Genomic DNA, 21,566 nt, shown 5'->3' on the forward strand with positions numbered 1-21,566 from the left:
CGCTGAATTCTGATTGGATAAAAACTCTATAACCTAAAAACGACAGAGCTGGAAGGAGCATAAAATGAAATGAAGCGAATGTGAATACTTTTAAATATTTAGGGAAAGTAAATTAAAATCGACTTTTATCTTTAATTATGATCATGATTTCTGGTTATGTTAGGCCAGCAGAGAAGGCCATGCTGGCTTTGACGGCACACCACTGTAATCTTAAAGGCCTACTGAAACCCACTACTACCGACCACGCGGTCTGATAGTTTATATATCAATGATGAAATCTTAACTTTGCAACACATGCCAATACGGCCGGTTTAGTTTAATAAATTGCAATTTTAAATTTCCTGTGAAGTATCCTGTTGAAAACGTTGCGGAATGATGATGCGGTATGATGACGTGTGCGCGTGACGTCACCGGTGGTAGCGGACATGTTCTTCCAGCACCGATCACGGCTAAAAGTCGCCTGCTTTAATCGCATAATTACACAGTATTCTGGACATCTGTGTTGCTTAATCTTTTGCAATTTGTTCAATTAATAATAGAGACTATATAGAAGAAAGATGTTGGTGGAAAGCGGTGTATTGCGGCCAGCTGTAGCAAAACAAACACAGCCGGTGTTTCTTTGTTTACATTCCCTAAAGATGACGGTGAAGCTTTAACATGGAACAGAGCGGTCAAGCGGACATGGTTCTCTACCACATGTCAACCGGCAAGTTTCGGTGAGAAAATTGTGGTAATAAGTCGGCTAGTGTCATTCCTCCTGCAGCTGTCAAAGAGGCAGCTGCGACTCTCTTGGCTCCTCCGTGGCTTCCCTCAGAGACACTGGTGGTCACCACACCCCTCTGACTTTCAGGTATGACTATATAATCTCACTAAAACACTAGTAACACAATAAGAAGATAAGGGATTTTCCAGAATTATCCTAGTAAATGTGTCTAATAACATCTGAATCCCTCCCATTGCCCTTGTCTTTTTTTTTTCTTTTCTTGTAGTCCTTCACCCTCACTATCCTCATCCACAAATCTTTCATCCTCGCTCAAATTAATGGGGAGATTTTCGCTTTCTCGGTCCGACTCGCTCTAGTTGCTGGTGGCCATGATTGTAAACAATGTGAGGAGCTCTACAACCAGTGACGTCACGCGCACATCGTCTGCTACTTCCGGTACAGGCAAGGCTTTTTTATTAGCGGCCAAAAGTTGCAAACTTTATCGTCCATGTTTTCTACTAAATCCTTTCAGCAAAAATATGGCAATATCGTGAAATGATCAAGTATGACACATACAATGGACCTGCTATCCCTGTTTAAATAAGAACATCTCATTTCAGTAGGCCTTTAACATTGTGGGATAAATAAAGTTTATCGTATCTTCCTGATGAAGTATTTAACCCGATCATGTGACTTCTTCAACATTGTTGCCATCTAGCGACCACATGACGAAATACAAATGTTCTCGCGAGATGTTGGCATGCTCCTTCTCGTCCGCATTGTCCGAGAAAATAACGCAGACAGATCAATTAACATTTTTACTGCCGGTATTAAAAAATATCATACATAATAAAATAAGCTATATTTCATGTTGAAATCAAAAATACTTGTAAAAAAATAACTGAGTAAATCGGGGCGTATCCATATTATATGGCGTCACGTCTAAACAGGCCGTCGCTACTTCCTGCGACAGGCGCCATTTTCGGCGTCGAGGCTGAATTACAGCATGCTGTTGTCAAACAGATAATAAGAACTCAAGAGACGTATACCTTGGTTTTTCACATTTGTTTCCACAATGGGAAGAAAAAAGAAGAAGCAGATGAAGCCGTGGTGCTGGTATCCTTTCGAAAAAACGACCAAACCCTGGGATTAAAGGCGTAGTGTTCTAAACCAACTCGACAAAAGGAAGGCCTCTGCTAGCCTATTTGTAGGCTAACGCTAGCTTGAATAATGACATTACAGGCTAAAAAGACTTTATTAAGCAATGTTTACGTCCAGAAAGTTTTCACAATCGAGTGGATTTGTAAAATGTGTTTCTTATTCCGTTCGCTTGTGTATTAATTCATTTTTCAGTGCTGGCCAACGCGTTAGGTGTGCCAATGTAAACCGCCAAATCCTAAATTCACACTAAGCGGTTTCTAATCAATTCGTACAGTCTACACACAACAAAATACATAAAATGTAGGGAAGTTCAATGCAAGTCATCGATTAGTTGTAGCAGCTGCATTTTGTACCAACTGTAATCTTTTAATGCTAAACATGGGGAGACCCGAAAATGATACGTTACAGTAATCGAGGCGAGACGTAACAAACGCATGGATAATGATCTCAGGGTTGTAAGTGGACAAAATGGAGCGAATTTAAGTTTGATCATATTATGCCTGCACTGGCTTCCTGTGCACTTAAGATGTGACTTTAAGGTTTTACTAATTACGTATAAAATACTACACGGTCTAGCTCCAGCCTATCTTGCCGATTGTATTGTACCATATGTCCCGGCAAGAAATCTGCGTTCAGAGGAGTCCGGCTTATCAGTGATTCCCAGAGTCCACAAAAAGTCTGCGGGCTATAGAGCGTTTTCCGTTCGGGCTCCAGTAGTCTGGAATGCCCTCCCGGTGACTGTTTGAGATGCTACCTCAGTAGAAGCATTTAAGTTTCACCTGAAAACTCATATGACATCCATTGCTTTCGGTCCCCTAGAGAGGGGGGGTCGCCCACATCTGAGGTCCTCTCCAAGGTTTCTCATAGTCAGCATTGTCACTGGCGTCCCACTGGATGTGAATTCTCTCTGCCCACTGGGTGTGAGTTTTCCTTGCCCTTTTGTGGGTTCTTCCGAGGATGTTGTAGTCGTAATGATTTGTGCAGTCCTTTGAGACATTTGTGATTTGGGGCTATATAAATAAACATTGATTGATTGATTGATATGTATACTCTAGTCTTTAAATAGACTCCCTTATTAGACCAGTTGATCTGCCGTTTCTTTTCATTTGCTCCTCTGTTCCACTGGAGGGGGTCTGGTCCGGTGGCCATGGATGAGGGGCTGGCTGTCCTGAGCCGGGACCCAGGATGGACCGCTCGTCCAGAGCCGGGACCCAGGATGGACCGCTCTCCTGTGTATTGGCTGGGACATCTCTGCGCTGCTGATCTGCCTCCGCTTGGGGTGGTTTCCTGCTGGCTCCACTGTGGACGGGACTCTCTCTGCTGTGTTGGATCCATTTTGGACTGGACTCTCACGGTTGTGTTGGATCCACTATGGATTGAACTTTCACAGTACCTTGTTAGTCCCGCTCGACATCTATTGCTTTTGGTTCCCCTAGAGGGGTCGGGGGATTGCACACATATGCTGTCCTCTCCAAGGTTTCTCATAGTCATCATTGTCACTGACGTCCCACTGGGTGTGAGTCCCACTAGGTGTGAGTTTTCCTTGCCCTTATGTGGGCTCTACTGAGGATGTCGTTGTGGTTTGTGCAGCCCTTTGAGACACTAGTGATTTAGGGCTATATAATCATTGATTGATTGATTGATTTAATGTAATTTGGGCTTTTACCACGTCATCCTGTTTTTTCGTGAACAAACCTTAATTCCCTCATCAAGGTACTGCAATCGAGATTTTGATGATGAAAAGATCCTCATTCAGCATCAAAAGGCCAAACACTTTAAATGTCACATTTGCCATAAGAAGTTATACACTGGCCCGGGCCTGGCCATTCACTGCATGCAGGTAGGTGAACACTCTCTACTCCCTGTTAAGTTCTTATGTGGTGCACACAATATTTGCTCACTTTCTGTGTATTTCAGGTGCACAAAGAGTCAATCGACAGTGTACCAAATGCAATTCCCGGAAGAATCGACATTGAACTGGAGATCTATGGTATGGAGGGAATTCCTGAGAAAGATATGCAAGAAAGAAGACGAACGTTGGAACAGAAATCTCAAGGTTTGGGCACTTTTTGGTTGGTCTGGGCCAATAAGTTTTGCTCGACATACATTGTCCAACAATGTATCGCCAATATACGATATTAAGAGCATTATCTTAGATCAAATTAAGCACTAATGTAATCATATATAATAATAATAATAATGCAAGGTGCCATGAGTTGATTTACGTGGACCCCGACTTAAACAAGTTGAAAAACTTATTCGGGTGTTACCATTTAGTGGCCAATTCTACGGAATATGCACTGTACTGTGCCATCTACTAATAAAAGTTTAAATCAATCAATGCCAATTCCAACAGGTATTCCCTCCCGTGCACACACTTTTGTCTATGTACTTCCCCAGAAACAACATGTCCTGAATCTCCACCGATCCCCTTTCAGGTTCTTTTGCGCGATCGTGGGAACAATGCCAGGGTCGATAAAAATTTGGCTTTACGATATAATAACCTACAAATTATTGTCGAAAAAGGATGGTATTGTCGACCCAAAAGGGAATAAGCGGTAGAAATGGATGGATGGATGTTTGACATATTCCTACTTGAAGCCAAACCACCGCCAGACGATGGACCCCCTGCTGTTTTTCTTGGGAATTAATTCTTCCTTCATTTGCACCTTCTTTCTCTCGTATTACCACTCGCACGGCTCAGCTAGCATCCCAGCTAATGTTACCCATGCTGCTACCTCGCTGCTCTGCGAGGGCGTATACATATGACGCGACAGTATGTGACGTATGTATGAAGGTGCGTGTGTTGTCTGTGAGAAGGAGAGACAGGAAAGAGCGAGAAGAGGCTGTAATGTAATGCCCAAAGCTAAAAGCAACTGCATGAGAACATATACTCGAATATCACGATAGTCATTTTCTATATCGTACAGAGACAAACCCGCATTATATCGTTTATATCGCCCAGCCCTACAATCACTTCTCCGATGTCTCCATCATGTCCAGAAGTCTCTTCTTCATCTAGGCGCCTTCTACTGCATTTAGCAACTTTGTCTTGATTGGAAGTAGGGCTAGGCGATATATCGATATACATCGCAGGTTTGTCTTTGTGCGATATAGAAAATGACTATATCGTAATATTCGAGTAGACGTTCTCACGCAGCTGCGGGCATTAGACTCTCCTCGCTCTTTCCTGTGTCTCCTCACAGACAAGCAGGCGCACATTCATACGTCACTTACTGTCACGTCATACGCCCTCGCCCAGCGGAGAGGTAGCGGCGTGGTTAACGTTAGCTGTGATGCTAGCGGGTTGTTGCGAGAGAATGAATATGCGAATCTCGTAACAAATGAAGGAAGAATTAATTCCCAAGATAAACAGAACGGGGCCCATCGTCTGGCGGTTGTTCGGCTTCAAGCGGGAGTATGTCAAATAGACAACTGTAATTTGTCATGTGTGGTGCACAAGCGTTGCTACAAAAAGCAGCATTACTGCTAATATGCAGCATCATTTGAAAAGTCACCTGCTAATAACTTTAATGAATACAGTTTTGGTCAATTCACTTAGTTTTGATTTCCTTCTCTCCATGAAAGTTTAAAAGTAGCATATATTAGTGCAGTATGAACAAGAATGTTTTTAATATAGACACATAGAATCATCATACTGCTGTGATTATATGCATCAAGTGTTCATTCAAGGCGAAGGCAAAATATCGTAATATATATCGTATATCGCGATATGGCCCTAAAAATATCGCGGTATTAAACAAAAAAAGGCAATACCGCCCAACCCTTATTGGAAGTTTTCGTTTTAGTCTCATCTGCTTGTGGCTGTTGAGTTTTGCCTAGTGGAAAAAAAATAAATTATAAGGATTTTTACAAAATTACATTCAATAATCATGAAAACATTATTTGGGATAAGCCCACTTTAGCACAGGTGTAAGATAATGACATGTTATTTACAACATGTCAAATGGCCCTCAACATCGTCGGGAAACAATGTGTGCACTTTATTGAGGTAATTTAATTTTGACAGAAAAAAATATTTAATGCAACTGCAGTTCTACTTAACTCAATATTATTTATTACAAGGAACTACTCCAAGCATTTTTAATACAACCCTATTTAAATACATCTATAACAGCTGAACTTTTTAATATATGCTTGCTATCTTGACTTCTGATTCCAAAGCGAGTATTTTTGTCACGTTGTCAAACGATAATATTCAAATGAATGGGCAAAATATGATTCCACATTGTTGAAGGTGGTTATCTGAGGGCATTTGTAATTGCAGTGCAGTTCATATAAAAAGGTTTTGATGCCCCAGATATACAACATCTATCTGCCTTTTAACAATGTTACTTCCTAGCAATGAAATTAGCACCCACATACCTGAAGTAGAGCTTCTCTCTTTTTCACCACAGAAGATTGTTGATAGCTCCCATTGGAATCTTGTTGCTCTTGTACCTCATTCAGCATATTTTTGTCTGTGACAAGGCTGTCAAAGGTGAATGGAGAATCCAAACTCCTGTGAGAGCTTGTGTCAATATCTGATGTTTCTATTCCAAATTGAATGGATGTAGTTGATGGAGAACCGCCTTAGATCTGCTCGCATAGTTCGAAGTACAGCAAAACCACTCTACCGTAACCAATTCTTCAACATTGGTTGACTGCTTGTCTGTATACTGAAAGCATACTTGCCAACCTTGAGACCTCCGATTTCGGCAGGTGGGGCGTGGTTGGTGGGCGGGGCGTGGTTAAGAGGGGAGGAGTATATTTACAACTGTTGTGTGCACAGTTGTGCACTGCATTCTCTAAAAGCCTTAGATGTTATCGTCACATATGCACGATTGATTGATTGAAACTTTTATTAGTAGATTGCACAGTCCAGTACATATTCCATACAATTGACCACTAAATGGTAAAACACCCGAATAAGTTTTTCAACTTGTTTAATTCGGGGTCCACGTTAATCGATTCATGGTTCAAACATATACTATCAGCATAATACAGTCATCACACAGGCTAATCATCATAGTATATACGTTGAATTATTTACATTATTTACAATCCGGGGGGTGGGATGAGGAGCTTTGGTTGGTATCAGTACTTCAGTCATCAACAATTGCATCAACAGAGAAATGGACATTGAAACAGTGTAGGTCTTACTTACTAGGATATGTACAGCGAGCAGAGAACTTAGTGAGTTCAGGTAGCATAACATGTATATACATTAGAAATACATTAGATTATTTACATTAGGTTATTTACAATCCGGGGAGATAGGATGTGAATCGAGGAGGGTATTAGTAAAGGGTTTAAGTTGCCTGGAGGTGTTGTGGTGCATGTATAGTAGATGGCAATATTCTCCTGTTTAAAAGTGTCACAACATTGCTGTTTACGGTAGACAAAAAGGTGACTGCTGTTGTTGTGGGTTGTTACCGCGCTGGGAAGACGTTAATGAAACTGCCTAACAATAAACCCACATAAGAAATCAAGAACTCGCCCTCTATCATTTTACAGGTGTAACGTCATTTGGCAGACACGCCGTTTATATTTTGGGAAAGCGGACGTGAAAACAGGCTGTCCTCACTCAGGTCCGCATGGAGCTGGAGGGGGCGTGACCTCCAGCTCCGCCTGAATTTGTCCAGGGAGGTTTTCGGGAGAGGCGCTGAATTTTGGGAGTCTCCTGGAAAGTCCGGGAGGGTTGGCAAGTATGACTGAAAGCGATTCGTGGAAAGTATACTTTCCACGAATCGCTTTCAGTTTAGAGCAGATAGTTGTTTTTGTGTTGTCCTGTTTCCGATAAGGACTTTCCTCAGACGTCCCAAGTCCGTACCGCTCCAAAAATAGGGTAAGAATGTCACAATACTTGAACTGGCAAGTTTCCCAGTCAACACTTTGAGTTTTGTTGACTTTAAAATCCAAAACGTTGTTTAAAAGTAGCTCTTCTTCATTTTTAGTTTACATATTTTTAATTTTTCTTAAAGAACTCTCCTGAAGGAATAAATGAAGTACTATCTATCCATCTATCTACCGGTATATGTAATTCTTTCTTGCTGTGACCCGCCATTTCTGCTATTAGCCGCCTCCGGAAATAACGTTTTGGATGTTTCTGATTGGCTAAAATGGTCCTAAGCCCTAGGCTACAGCGCCCCCAGTATTTTGGTATGCATATTACACTCGGTGTATGCGTTTGCCTGGGGACAGAGATAGTTTTTTAAATGCGCATATGTGGCTGGAGATCTTGTTAAGACGTTAGTTTAGGCGTTGGCTCTTTGTTGTTAAGGTGGCCTCCTTAACAACAAAGCGCTGCAGGAAACCCTGGATAACGTTTATCTAATCATATCTAGGGATGTCCCGATACAACTTTTTCACTTCCGATACGATACCGATATTGTAGCCTTGAGTATTTGCCAATACCGATATCAATACGATACGATATAGGCACAAATCATACATATATTTATTCCTTATTTTGTTTTGTAGAATGTTAGAAAAGGCTTGATAAAGTGATGTTACTGTTACTGATGTTGTAGTGTTAAAACAGAAAACAATAGTCAGCAAGAGTAGGTATAGGAAAAACTGACCCATTTATTATTAACCAATTGGTTACATAAATTTTAACCTTCAACATAAGAGTATTACCTCAACAAATCCAATAAAAACCAAATGTTATATTTAAAGTGCAAAATAACCACTAATACCAACATATACAATTGAAAAGAATAAATTAAAAATAAATTAGAAGACCCTGAAAAATAACCTAAATAAGTCCAATAAAAAAAACAAAAAAAACGTTTTAAAGTGCAAACAATTCAAGTTCACTTCAGTTATTTTTTTACTGTCAGCATATGTTGGAAACAACTGTGGGCAGGGACAAAAGCCACAAAAACAACACAATATTGTCCACTGTCCAACTGCTCTAAATTAAGAGTTCACAGCTCCAGTTTCACTGACTGACTATGCCCAAAACAATGTAGTAATTACTCTTAGTCTTCACTGAAGAATAGTGTAAACACAATAAACATATCACTCTAATAACAAGAGCATAAAACAAATAATAATCAGTCAGTGCTGACTACCCTTACTACTCCTCCTCCTCCTTCTCCACTTTCTGCAGTCCGAGCATAATGTGGAGATTTTTTTTAAGAAGATAAGCATTTCGGCATGCTGTGAGTTAAAATACTTCCACACAGCCGACATCACTACACTTTGCTGAGCACACGCGTTGTCGTTGTTGTGATCACGTGGGCTGTGCATGCTCGATCAGAGACGCTCTTCTTCCGCGGCCGCCACCAACGTTAATTAAGGGGCATTGCCGCCACCTACTGTGTTGGAGTGTGATCAAACCAGTCACCTATTATAGAAGTGCTGCAGCGGCAAAAGGACAGCTTATATCGGAGCGCATATATCGGAGTTTTTAGATTCAGTCCGATAAAATCCGATATTCACTTTTTTGGCTGATATCGGACCGATTTCCGATATCAATATCGGATCGGGACATCCCTAATCATATCTAGTCTTTTTATTAGACATTACCAATGACAGGTTGGTATTACGTTCACACCCCAACACTGCTTTACTTAACAATTAGTAATCATGATTTCAATATTGATAACAATAATCTGAATTTTTTTGCCTTGGTGCCCTTCTAACTTGCTTTGGTGCCCTAAAATATGCGTTCTCCTTTAAGGCAAAACTTGCATTGACCATTAAAAAGTAAAAATTTGAGGCCTGAACATGTGGCTAAATAAAGTTATTGTGACCAAAACAATCACGGTTACCGTAAATATTGCGGTATTATTGAATGTGCTCAAGAAATACTTAGAAACACATTCAAATCCTTAAACCAGGTTTAATTTTTTTTTAATAGCTATAATGAACAACAACACAATATGGCACATGAAACATCAAACATTATTTTGGCTTCATAAGAGACATATTTTTAGTGTTTGAATATGTTTACTTTCTTCCATTTTAATTTGTAAATGTTTTATAATGCAAATTGGGTGATTGTTGGTTCATGTGATATGCTCACTCTAGCTGGACATCAAGGGACAGCAGTAGTCTAAATGCGAGTACATTCCATAACACCAGACAAAGATGTCAGTCATTTTTAATAATAAAAAGTGGACAATTCTCAACAAAATACATTGTACAATAAGCAGCAACAACTGAAAATGGAGCAAAACGATATATTTTTAAATGTATATATACATTTATTTAGCCTTTTTAAAGGAAATCATATAGCAAATTATAAGATGAAGTGACTATATCTCTAACCACGCCCAAAGCACCACAGCAATCTTGGGGAAACCCTGCAAGTGACCCTTTCAAACGCAATAAACGGTTATCATTAATATGTTTTACCATTGTAATTAGAATATCAAAAACTTTTAATTATCCCTAATAAGTAGACAAATTATAAGGATAAAATACACTCTAAATCTTTGTCAGCACTTCAATAAATATTGATCATCTTTAAATGCAGTTTTTTTTTCCCCAGTAGGAAGAACTGTCAGCCGGGTGGTTTGTTATGCTTCTTTTGTTGCCATCATTTTCTAACAAATTCAACATTCTGGCTCATTTGTCGGGGTCAATTGGCTTATCTTGGCTTATGGATGATGCCAGTAACCCTCTGCATAGCGTTATCAGTAGCCAGAGGAGCCTGTTCAGTGCTAGACTGCTTCATCCCAAGTGCAGGACTAATAGACTCAAAAACTCCTTTGTCCCACACGCCATTAGACTGTACAACTCCTCTCTGGGACGGGGGACGGGGGGTATTAGGATGACAGGGGATGCAAAACATTAACAGTGCAATACGTTTTCATAACATGGTCACTACTGCCTACTTTGTCTTGTTATATTCTTATTTTACTGTTATATTGTTATTCCCATTGTTTTTATTCTTTTTGTAATATTTCTCTATTTTGTTTCCATTTAACCCCCATTATTTACTTTTTACTTTTTTCTTTAAATTGATCTCAACTCTGTACACTGCTGCTGGAATTTTAATTTTCCTGAAGGAACTCTCCTGAAGGAATCAATAAAGTACTATCTATCTATCCATCTTGCTCATTCTAGACATCTGGCTTTAAAATGTTTTTTTCTTTTCTTATTTTTGTTACATTGCATTGCTACGAATTAGTGACCAGCAAGCCTCCATTGCTGCCTAATGTGTGCGTAAGCTTGCACTCCCGCTGCCACTCATGGAGAGACACACACAGACATGGCACCTTATAGATGATGGCAAAAATATAGATTTTATTTATCGTTAAAATGAATTTTTTGAATTATCGTCCCGGGCTTACTTTTTGATATGCACTATTCAAGCGGACAAATTCACAGTGAATTGCCCTATTGCGTATAACAAATGGATTGACCTTTTAATTATATATTTTAACTGTTGCCTCCCTAATTTCAGATGGAGGGAAAAAAAGGAACCCAGATGATTCGGATGAGGATGACGACGACGATGAAGCAGGACCATCAGTGCAGCAAGTGACTGGTGTGCCGCCTCAAGTAGGTTATGCTGCACCTATGGCTCAGCCTGGGATCCCTCCTGTGGTGGGTGCGCCGGGGATGCCTCCAGGAGGATATCAAGGTAAGTGCCAGATTTTAGAAAACAAGTTTAACTATACATATCTGACAATGTGTTACAACATGCCGTTCCCCTTATTGTTATAGGAATGCCTCCAATGATGCCAGGTGTTCCTCCTATGATGCATGGCTTGCATCATGGTATTCATGGAATGCCTCCAGGGTAGGTTCACAATTTCTCTACATTTGTGTTTGCTCATCATACCTTTTGGTTTTTAATGCTGGTCCTAAATTCATATCACTGTATAAATTAAATCCCTTCACGGTAATGGTATATATCGCGGTATAAATGTTGCGGCGTTTAACTTATAATGGAAGTGTCTCTGAATGGGTTTTGTAGTCTCCCAGCAAAATCAAATCAAATCAACTTTATAAACCACGTTTAAAATTTACCACAGGGGTAGCCAAAGAGCTGTACAATGGGCAGGTTAAAAGATAATACGAGAACCGAGCAAACAACACAACACAAACAGAAGATGATAAAAAATAAATAAATAAAACATAAAAACAGGTTCACAGCAGGTGTATAATGGGGCGCCATTGCAGGATGGATATCACTCAGTGTTAAAAGCCAAGGAATAAAAGTATGTTTTTAAGAGAGATTTAAAAACAGGAAGAGAGGAGGCTTGTCTAACACTCAGGCGTAGGTCGTTCCAGAGCTTGGGAACAGCAGTTCTTTTGTATAAAAATTGTAATCAAAGTAGTTAAAGTTACCAAACACATTTTCCTCATCTTAAAGAACACAAAAATACAATTCAGAACAACACTACTTACAGTATACATAACATACTTTTGTTTTTTGTCTGCTGTGCAAAAGTGTCACTGCCTGACTAAACATATTTTAAGAGGGAAACACCATACATTTAGCATCCATCCATTCATTGTCTACAGTTTGTCCATATTTTCAGTATAAAAAAGCAGCATATTTCAAAATAAAATAACAAGCTGCAACACTGTACTTTAGTGTTCACTCCATTTCACTTGCTTCCCAAGTTAGGACAAGAGTAGGAAGTTATTAACTACAAACTCCCTGTATAGGACATCTATTGGATTAATTGTTATGGAACTATGTTGAACTGTATGGTGCCTATCAAATGCATTTCTGTTCTATTCGTGCAGGATGATGCCAATGGGTGGGATGATGCCTCCCATGATGCCAGGCATGCCTGGTATGCCCCCAGGTAAGCTGAACTGCATTTACTCCACACCTAGATCAGTGCAACCCTTTTAGGTGGAGCAAAACACAAGAACAAAGCTTGCTTATTAGACTTCATCTTCATTAGCCAAACTGCTTTGTGTTTTATTTTGGTATCAAAAAGTAAACGCCTTGTTTGTTTTACATTGCTTGTGTTTTCTTCATGTCACAAAAGTATTACTTCAAAAATCATTCATTTGACACATAATTTTGTTACTGTAATATTGTGTGTATACGACATATTTCTGGTCAAACTCTTAATGGGTCGGTCCAGATACAGCATGTACATATAAATGTTCATAACTTTAAAAAAACCTCCCTCTATCAAAATGTGCAAATGGAGATAAAGGCATAATGTTATGACAAAAAGTTGACAAGTTCATATTATTAAAAAATAAAAACTAATATTTGTCTTTAAATATATGGATAACGTTTATCTCTAGCCTAGGTAATAGATAAACCAAGGAAATCATTGCAAATTACATGATGGTATTACATTCACACCCCAACACTGCTTTACCTAACAATCAGTAATGATGATTTTAATATTGTTATAAAAAATGTTCACTCTAAGTCCAAACATTGTTTGGGAAAAGATAGTGCCATTTATATGTTTGGCCTTTTTCTGCTTGCTCAGGAATGCCACCGCACATGGCTCCAAGGCCAGGGATGCCCCACATGGCCCCGGTCCCTACAGCAGGAGCGATACCCACTCGACCAACGGTAACAGTGGCTCAACCAGCTGTCACCAAGCCTCTTTTCCCCAGTGCAGCACAGGTTGGAACTTCACAATGTATAAACTTCCTAATTACACATCTGTGAGAGCATCTTCCCTATATTTGAGGGTAGTTGCATCAGTTTTGTGATATTACATGTTTATTTGCTTGCCTTATGGCGTTTATTTTTTTATTTTTAATTGCGGACATTTTCTTACAACTTTTTTTCAGCCTTTAGTCAGCCCGTCTACAACTTTTTTTGTTTAGGCCCTCAAATGATATGCTATGCCAATGCTGTAATCTCCTTTCCACCATGCTGCAGATGGGCTCTGGTGTTCACTGCAGCACAGCAGCCGTTTCCTCTCCACCTGCAGACCTTCAGTCTGCCTCCTCTCAACTTCCCTTTCCTAACACACCACAAGTACGCTCACAAACAGGACTGTGGCTGTCAGCTGCATGTCGCTTTCTCACTAACCGCTTGTAGAGTTTGAGTTGGAAAGAAGGCAGATTGCTACTGGCGTTTGCCTTGCAAGCCCACTTGTGCAGCAAAGGTAGTACAAGCGCTACGCAGTTGGTGTCATGGAATACTCCCCAACAACACCTGGCTGTGATTTTTGTTACCATGCATGAGCTTTGGTAGACTTGACCAGGATTACCGTTTGCATCATCATAACTTTGTCAGACATGCATGACTTTTGCCTTAACCACTTTTGGTTTCAGTTAGGGCTGGGCGATTATATGATTGTGATCGCGGTTAATTTGATTTCGATCACGGTAATCAGCGGTTAGCATTTTTACCACGATCAATCATGGTGTAAATGTCTGCTAAAATATACTGCAGTAGGAAACAGTAGGGAAGCAACAATACTTGGAATAATCCGGCACGAAACAATCCGCCTTTATTGACCTTGATCCTGCGTTTGTATGTTTTGCTGTGTGGGTGTCCCATCCCATTCCACCGTTGCGTAAGTCTGGCTCGTCACGACGTAATTAATGTTCAATCAGCGTTTGTGCCGCTTTTCCCTTTCACAGCTGGAAGTGGAACCCAGAAGAGTAAAATAAAGAAATGTGTGTAACACTACCATATAAGTTAAAACACAACATTGAGAAGGAGCAGCGACTTTAGTAACAGACTTTATTCTCCTGTCCTTTAGTAATCCTGTCCTGAATGCGAATCGCATGCTGTCCGGCACAGAATGTCTTTGTGACTGAACTACTGTATTGGTCCCGACATAGAAAGTAAACAAACCCACTAATTTAATCAGAAAGAAAAAAAATTATGTTTAAATATCTTTTAAACAGACTTTTTTTCTGTTTCATGTGTCTGTAAAGATTAAACTCGTCTGAGATAACATGTACTAAAAACTGCAGACAGACATTTTGTGTTTTAAATAATTTCATAGTTTGTGGATAAAAAAACATTTGTTCCTGAAATAATCAAACCTGTTTTATGTGTTGGAACACATTTTACAATACCTCAAATACAAACTGCATTTAAATGTCCTTTTATTAATTATAAGATGTGGTTGTTGGGTTTTTAAAAATTCCACGATCTGGGTCACCGCTTGCCGTCTGCCAAATCACTGTTGAGAAACACTGATGTATACAAGTAATCAAGGAATACAAATAGTTTGCTGTTTAAAGTGTTTTATGGTAAATGTTGACTTGAAATCAAAGTCTTATAGTATTCATTACACTACTGATACTTTTACTGCAGAATGTGTGTAATGACAAGCAAAAAAACTAAATAACTTTGAGAGGAAAACAAGTTGTCTTTACCCCCACAAAACGTTTCGAAAAAAAAAAAGCAAAACTGTGGCCCTGAAACCAGGTATGGACCGTAGCATTGATTACCTGTATCTTTGCCCTTCCATAAAGCACTATTATATGAACAAAATGACAGTTGTCAGGGTTTAGCATGTACTACCTCAATCCAAAAATGTATGTTACAACATACTGTAGTAGTAAACAGTAGGGATGCGATGGTACTTGGTATAATTCTGCACAGGACAATCCGCCTTCAGTTGAAAAAAGTTGTAATATTAATCAGGATCGGATGATATGAAAATATTAATCCTAATGGTTTTTTGTGTTATATCGCCCAGCTCTAGTTTCAGTACTAAGTGGATGTTTATACTCATCTATTTGTTGTGGTACTGAGATCAATACCCAAAATGGAAGAAATAAAAACCAAAGTGGCCTATTGAAGCTAGGGTTAAAATCATAAAGGATTATATTTATTTTAAAGTCGTGGGTTTCTGTGTCCAGATCAATGTCTTCCTGAGTCAATGGTATGCTGTGTCAAAAGAAGCAGTAAACACAAGTTATGAGTCATTTACCCTCGTCGTCCTTCTGCAGGCCCAGCAAAGTGCTTCAGGAGCCGCAGCATCGAACTCCCACAGCACAGCAGGCTCCTCCGACCTGCCCAAAGCAACATTCCCTGCATATACCCAACCCTCTGTTTCTTCCTCTTCCACTTCCTCCTCTAACCCATCTAGCAGTACTGTGGCCAAACCCCCAGCCACAGTGTCCACAAAACCTGCCACCCTCACCACCTCGAGTGCAACTAGTAAGTTGATCCACCCTGATGAGGATATCTCGCTGGTAAGTTGCTTGAACTCTTTTTTTTGCCCTTATCACAGTAAGTAATGACTGATACATATAATAGAACATTTAGTCAATATGTATTCACGTAAACATCACAGCATATACCTCAAGTTGAATTGTTGTAGTTTACAATTGACTTATTACGGTTAAGTGTGCATGTGAAAAGATGAATCTAAGCTTGATTATTCTCCGTAAGGAATTAATGTTCCACCATTTTTAACACCTTTATGAATATTTGTCAATATTGTAAGGGTCGTAGCAGTCATTCCTTAGTCTAAAAGTCAGTTCTTTGTGTTGTCTCTAACAGGAGGAGCTGAGGGCACAGTTGCCCCGTTACCAGCGTCTCTTAGCAAGGACAGGTCAGGCCCATGTGGCTGCTCCACCAGTGGCAGCTGTAGGCGGCATGATGGCCCCACAGCAAGGCCTGCCACCACAGCAGCCGGGCATGAGGCATCCCATGCATGGTGAGAAGCACTAGAAGACACATTCACAATGGGTCATTTCAACCTTTCAGCACTTGAACTCAATGGACGCCTCTGACTTTGCTAGCTAAGCCACGTCCTCTTTATTACTCTTCTCACTTCCCATAATTAAGTCAAAAATGGGCAAAGATTAGCAATAAGTCGTTTGAATGTTATGCAAAATTAGCAAATCTTTCCTGATGCTAAAAATCTGTCATAATGATCACTTAAGCGGGGTCTAATTTTACTTTACCAAAGTGTACATTAATTAAATCTGTCTTTTGGAAGGCGGAAATTGTAATTTGCTGTTTATGCAAAGTGCCGGCGGTCAATGAGGAAAAACCAGCCACCATTCAGAGAGGTCTTCAACAAAGGTGTCAAATATTTAGTTGATTGGACTTTTTTAATTTATATATTACTTTTCCACAAATGTAAATGTTTTTGAATACACTTCAATATTGATCCAACACACTAGTGTTTATAAATGGTAGACACTTTAATTTTGATTTAACTCACTGGTGTTTATAAATTGTAGTGGCTTGGAAACCCTTTTCACTTTAACTTGCAGTTTTAAAATAAAAACATTAAACTTTATTATTCATGTTAGCATTTAAGATGGCTAGTGATTAGCACTCTAGCTGCCAGCTAGCGATTAGTGATGTAGTTGTCAGCTAGGGATTAGCGCTCTCCTTGCCAGCAAGCAATTAGTGTGCCAGTTGCTTGCTAGCGATTAGCGGCACTACTGCTATAATTCAGATATCTTAATATTGCAAAATAACAATTCGCTTTTGTGAACAGTAATATAAAACATAACACTTTTTCAAAAGATATTTAAGTAGGGTGTACCTGGCATAGGACAACATTGACTCAAATTTACCAGGAAAAATAGAAAATTCCTTATGCTATAATTGTTCCTAACCAAAGATAGCCACATTAAAAAAAGTTCCACTACAAGCTACTGCTATAATATTCATAGAAAACAATAAGTATTTTCCGTAGGGCTGTAGCTACAAAAACACGCCTGTGTCGTTTACGAAACAAACTTACTACATTAAGCTACTTCTATTTTTTACCATTCATGAAAAAATTTAGTTTCTTCAGGGGGCCTACAGTATGTGTAATCAATGATCAAAACAACTACTAAAGAAAAGTAGTGCAGTGGGAGGGCACTGCGAATTCCCTTTTGTCTGATTGGTCTAAATACTCGATGATTGACAGGTTGGAAGCATTTATTCCCCTTTACTTGAGTTCTCAGTTTCTCCCATTGGAAATAATAGACACTGGAATAGTTCATTCCAGGGTATAGCTGTTGCCATCATAAAACCACTATCGGCAGTGTTTTTAAAGCAACATTAACAGCGGCACAACTGTAAAAATAAGTTGAAGACTTATTTTTGGTATAACTAGCAAAAAAGCTGGAGATTTCCAAAATACCAGCGGCAGTGTGGGTAAGGTTTAGGACATGGTGACCATGACGTCATCGCATAATTTAAGATGATATGATGTTCTTTAAAAAGGTTTAAAAATGTATACATGCTTTTAAAACCAATCTCCATAATTAATTAGTATTATAATAAATAAATACAGTATGTTTTCATTTTGCTATATTTTCAATTGTTCCTGCCTTTTGTACAATGTACCTCTGTTGAGAATTTAATTTTCTTTTCGAGATTTTTAGGTACTTTTTATTAATGACCACCAACAAATCTAGCATCTTTTCCTGGTGTTATGACAAAATGTACTCGTGTTTAGAGACTTTACTTCTGTCCCTCGATGTCCCCAACAAAAAGTGAGCTGCAGCAAGCATGTCAGACTTGTTTCGCTCTGCTACTTCAGTTTGACTTGCTCTGCGTAAAGGCCGCCACTGTCCTTTTTTAAATTTGCACATTTTGTAGATCGCTGTCCGTGGGTATATACAGGAGCTGGTCATATTATTAGAATATCATGAAAAAGTTGATTTATTTCAGTAATTATATTCCGAACATGAAACTTACATATTGTATCAATTCATTACACACAGTGATATATTTGAAATGTTTATTTCTTTAAATTTTGATGATTACAACTGACAATTACTGAAAATCCCAAATTCAGTATCTCAGAAAATTAGAATATTAGTTACAACTAGTACCAAAAAATATTTTTTAGAAATGTGGGCCAACTGAAAAGTATGAACATGGAAAGTTTCAGCATGTACGGCAATCAATATTTAGTTGCAGCTCCTTTTGCCTGAATTGCTGCAGCAATATGGCGTGGCATGGAGTCGACCAGTCTGTTGCACTCCTCAGGTGTTATGAGACTCCAGGTTGCTTTAATAGTGGCCTTCAGCTCTTCAGCATTGTTGGGTCTGGCATCTCGCATCTTCCGCTTCACAATACTCCATTGGTTTTCTATGGGGTTAAGGTCAGGTGAGTTTGCAGGCCAATCAAGAACAGGGATACCATGGTCCTTAAACCAAGTACTGGTAGATTTGGCACAGTGTGCAGGTGCCAAGTCATGTTGGAAAATGAAATCTTCACCTCCATAAAATTGGTCCGCGGCAGGCAGCATAAAGTGTTCTAAAACTTCCTGGTAGACTGCTGCATTGATCCTAGACCTCAGGAAACATAGTGGACCAACACCAGCAGATGACATGGCACCCCAGACCATTACCGATTGTGGAAATTTGACACTGGACTGCAGGCAACGTGGATTCTGTGCCTCTCCTGTCTTCCTCCAGACTCTGGGACCTTGATTTCCAAAGGAGATACAAAATTTACTTTCATCTGTAAACATAACTTTGGACCACTCAGCAGCAGTCCAGTCCTTTTTGTCTTGAGCCCAGGCGAGACGCTTTTGACGTTGTCTCTTATTCAAGAGTGGCTTTACACAAGGAATGCGACAGCTGAAGCCCATATCTTGCATACATCGGTGCGTGGTGGTTCTTGAAGCACTGACTCCAGCTGCAGTCCACTCTTTGTGGATCTCCCCCACATTTTTGAATCGGTTTTGTTTGACAATCCTCTCCAGGGCACGGTTATCCCTCTTGCTTGTACACTTTTTTTTTATACCACATCTTTGTCTTACCTCCGCCTCTCTATTAATGTGCTTGGACACAGAGCTCTGGGAACATCCAACCTCTTTGGCAATGACCTTTTGTGTCTTGCCCTCCTTCTTTAAAGTATCAATGGTCATCTTTTGGACAGTTGTCAAGTCAGCAGTCTTCCCCATGATTGTGTGTCATACAGAATCAAAACGAGAGACCATTTAAAGGCTTTTCCAGGTGTTTTGAGTTAGTTAGCTAATTAGAGTGTGGCAACAGGTGTCTTCAATATCTGACATTTTCACCATATTCTAATTTTCTGAGGTGTTGAATTTAGGGTTTTCATTGGTTGTCAGCTATAATCATCTCCTTTTTGGCAAAAAATACTTGAAATGTATCAGTCTGTTTGGAATGAATGTATACATTCTACAAGTTTGACTTTCTAAATGGAATTAATGAAATAAATCAACTTTTTCATGATATTCTAATAATATGACCAGCACCTGTATATTAGTTACATCCATATTGCTGACATGCTGACTACACTCCAGACAATAGCGTGCATCTTGTTTACGTCATCAGCAGTGAAGTTTTTGGTGATCAGTCTTTTTTTCGGCTGCCTAATTTTTGGTGCATTACTAGTCAATTGTGCGCAAATAATAGGTTATACATCCATTCATATTGTAGCGACCTGTTTATGGTAATGTTTTATGTTTGTTTTTTTATTTTCTTATTTATGTAGATTTTTCTCATGATTGCAAACTCTGTGCCCGAAAGTGGATTGGCGTAGGAGGAGGAGGAAGTGTTGTTGTTTGTTTTGGGGAAGCATGGAGACGAAAGTGTTTGCACGGGAAGAAAAACATGTTGGAATTGGGCCGGTTAGTAAAAGTTATAAATATCGTTGGACTTGTGACTTTTTCTGGAGACTACAATAAATTATATTTCTTAAATTTGATTTCATTTTTTTTTTTTTTTTTTTTAAAGGTATTTTTTAAGGTTTGGTGGCTTTGGTTTTGCCGTGATGGTGGGTCACCATCAGTTACATTAAGGGAAAACTCGGTGATATGGTGACTGAACTGAGATATTTTGACTTCTGCCAAGAACCACCACCAAACACTGAATTGGTTTTCGAATAGTACAGCCTCTGAGACATTCTGTTTTTTGATTTCCACTATAATCCGGATATTCTCAATAGCAAATCATTCAATGGAATAAACTGCTTTTTTTTTCTTGTGTGCTCTCTGTAGGTCAGTATGGTGCCCCTCCACAGGGCATGCCAACCTTCATGCCTGGAGGGATGCCTCCATATGGGCAGGTTCCTCCTTACCAGGGAGGCCCCCCCATGGGCATGAGGCCACCTGTCATGTCACCTGCCGGGCGCTACTGAAGCAGCAAAGCAGCCACCACATTAGGTTTGAGGTTAACACCTTTCTCTCATCCTTGTACATTTTCTGACCTAGCTGCAATCAAAGAGCAGTAACCCCAGTGGTGGAGAAGACTTAATTATTTGTTAGCAACACATGGACATTTAATGTACCAACAGTCCAACACCACACAAGTTCCTGAATGTTTTTTTTGTAATTTGATCACCTGTGAAGATTAAATTCTTTCCCTCATAGGTTTCACTCAGGTTCTTAGGGGTGAAGTGTGTTAAAGTGAATCATATTTCTGTTGAAGCTGCTGGACTTACATGAACGTACCAACCCCTTACAAAGGCAAGTTTACCTTGTAAACCATTTATTGGATTTTGTTTGTTTTTGTAGATCACTCGGGCCCTCACAGCATGCTTAGGTGCTGTTGGACTTGCGTCCCCAACCTTGGTTGGTGAGGGTCTCGGTGATAAAGATGTTTAGTGTTACCAATCTGCAGCTCATAAGTCTCTAGCTCTCTTCTTATTTCAGGCTTGTTTTAAGATGTTCCTGCTTAAAGGGTACCTGTGTGCATCCTTTGTAATGTTTTATCAATCTGTTGTAATAAAATACACCTTAAAACTGCAGTGCTGGTTTGTTCTGAAGTGCGCGAAGGTGAGTCACTAAGGTGAGTCACAAAGGTTTGTACAATGCTTTTTATTTTAAGATGCAAGTTGGCCATCATTCTCTGTGTG

At 39.5% G+C, this 21,566-nt stretch overlaps 1 protein-coding gene across 4 annotated transcripts; it reads left to right on the top strand.

Moving 5' to 3' along the window:
* Positions 1-1,654: 1,654 nt before the first annotated feature.
* Positions 1,655-21,458, top strand: znf207b (zinc finger protein 207, b). Of its 4 annotated transcripts, none has more exons than XM_061910738.1 (11): positions 1,655-1,819; positions 3,578-3,704; positions 3,782-3,920; positions 11,286-11,465; positions 11,549-11,624; positions 12,581-12,642; positions 13,294-13,433; positions 13,695-13,793; positions 15,731-15,976; positions 16,287-16,443; positions 20,710-21,458. In XM_061910738.1, the coding sequence occupies exons 1-11, from the start codon at positions 1,779-1,781 to the stop codon at positions 20,847-20,849; spliced, it is 1,407 nt and encodes a 468-aa protein (XP_061766722.1). In that variant the 5' UTR covers positions 1,655-1,778; the 3' UTR covers positions 20,850-21,458. The 4 variants fall into 4 exon arrangements, with proteins under 4 accessions (XP_061766722.1, XP_061766733.1, XP_061766740.1 ...); XM_061910749.1 differs by having other exon boundaries at positions 13,294-13,379; XM_061910756.1 differs by lacking the exon at positions 13,695-13,793 and having other exon boundaries at positions 1,656-1,819.
* Positions 21,459-21,566: the final 108 nt, after the last annotated feature.

Source organism: Nerophis ophidion, linkage group LG01, assembly GCF_033978795.1.
Source record: "Nerophis ophidion isolate RoL-2023_Sa linkage group LG01, RoL_Noph_v1.0, whole genome shotgun sequence".
NCBI classification, from domain to species: domain Eukaryota; kingdom Metazoa; phylum Chordata; class Actinopteri; order Syngnathiformes; family Syngnathidae; genus Nerophis; species Nerophis ophidion.

Excerpts from the sequence above, each read along its gene's own strand:
- znf207b (XM_061910738.1), top strand. The coding sequence starts at position 1,779 with ATGGGAAGAAAAAAGAAGAAGCAGATGAAGCCGTGGTGCTG. Across the intron at positions 11,466-11,548 it reads GCCTCCAGGAGGATATCAAG|GAATGCCTCCAATGATGCCA; the intron begins GTAAGTGCCAGA and ends TTATTGTTATAG. Across the intron at positions 11,625-12,580 it reads ATTCATGGAATGCCTCCAGG|GATGATGCCAATGGGTGGGA; the intron begins GTAGGTTCACAA and ends CTATTCGTGCAG.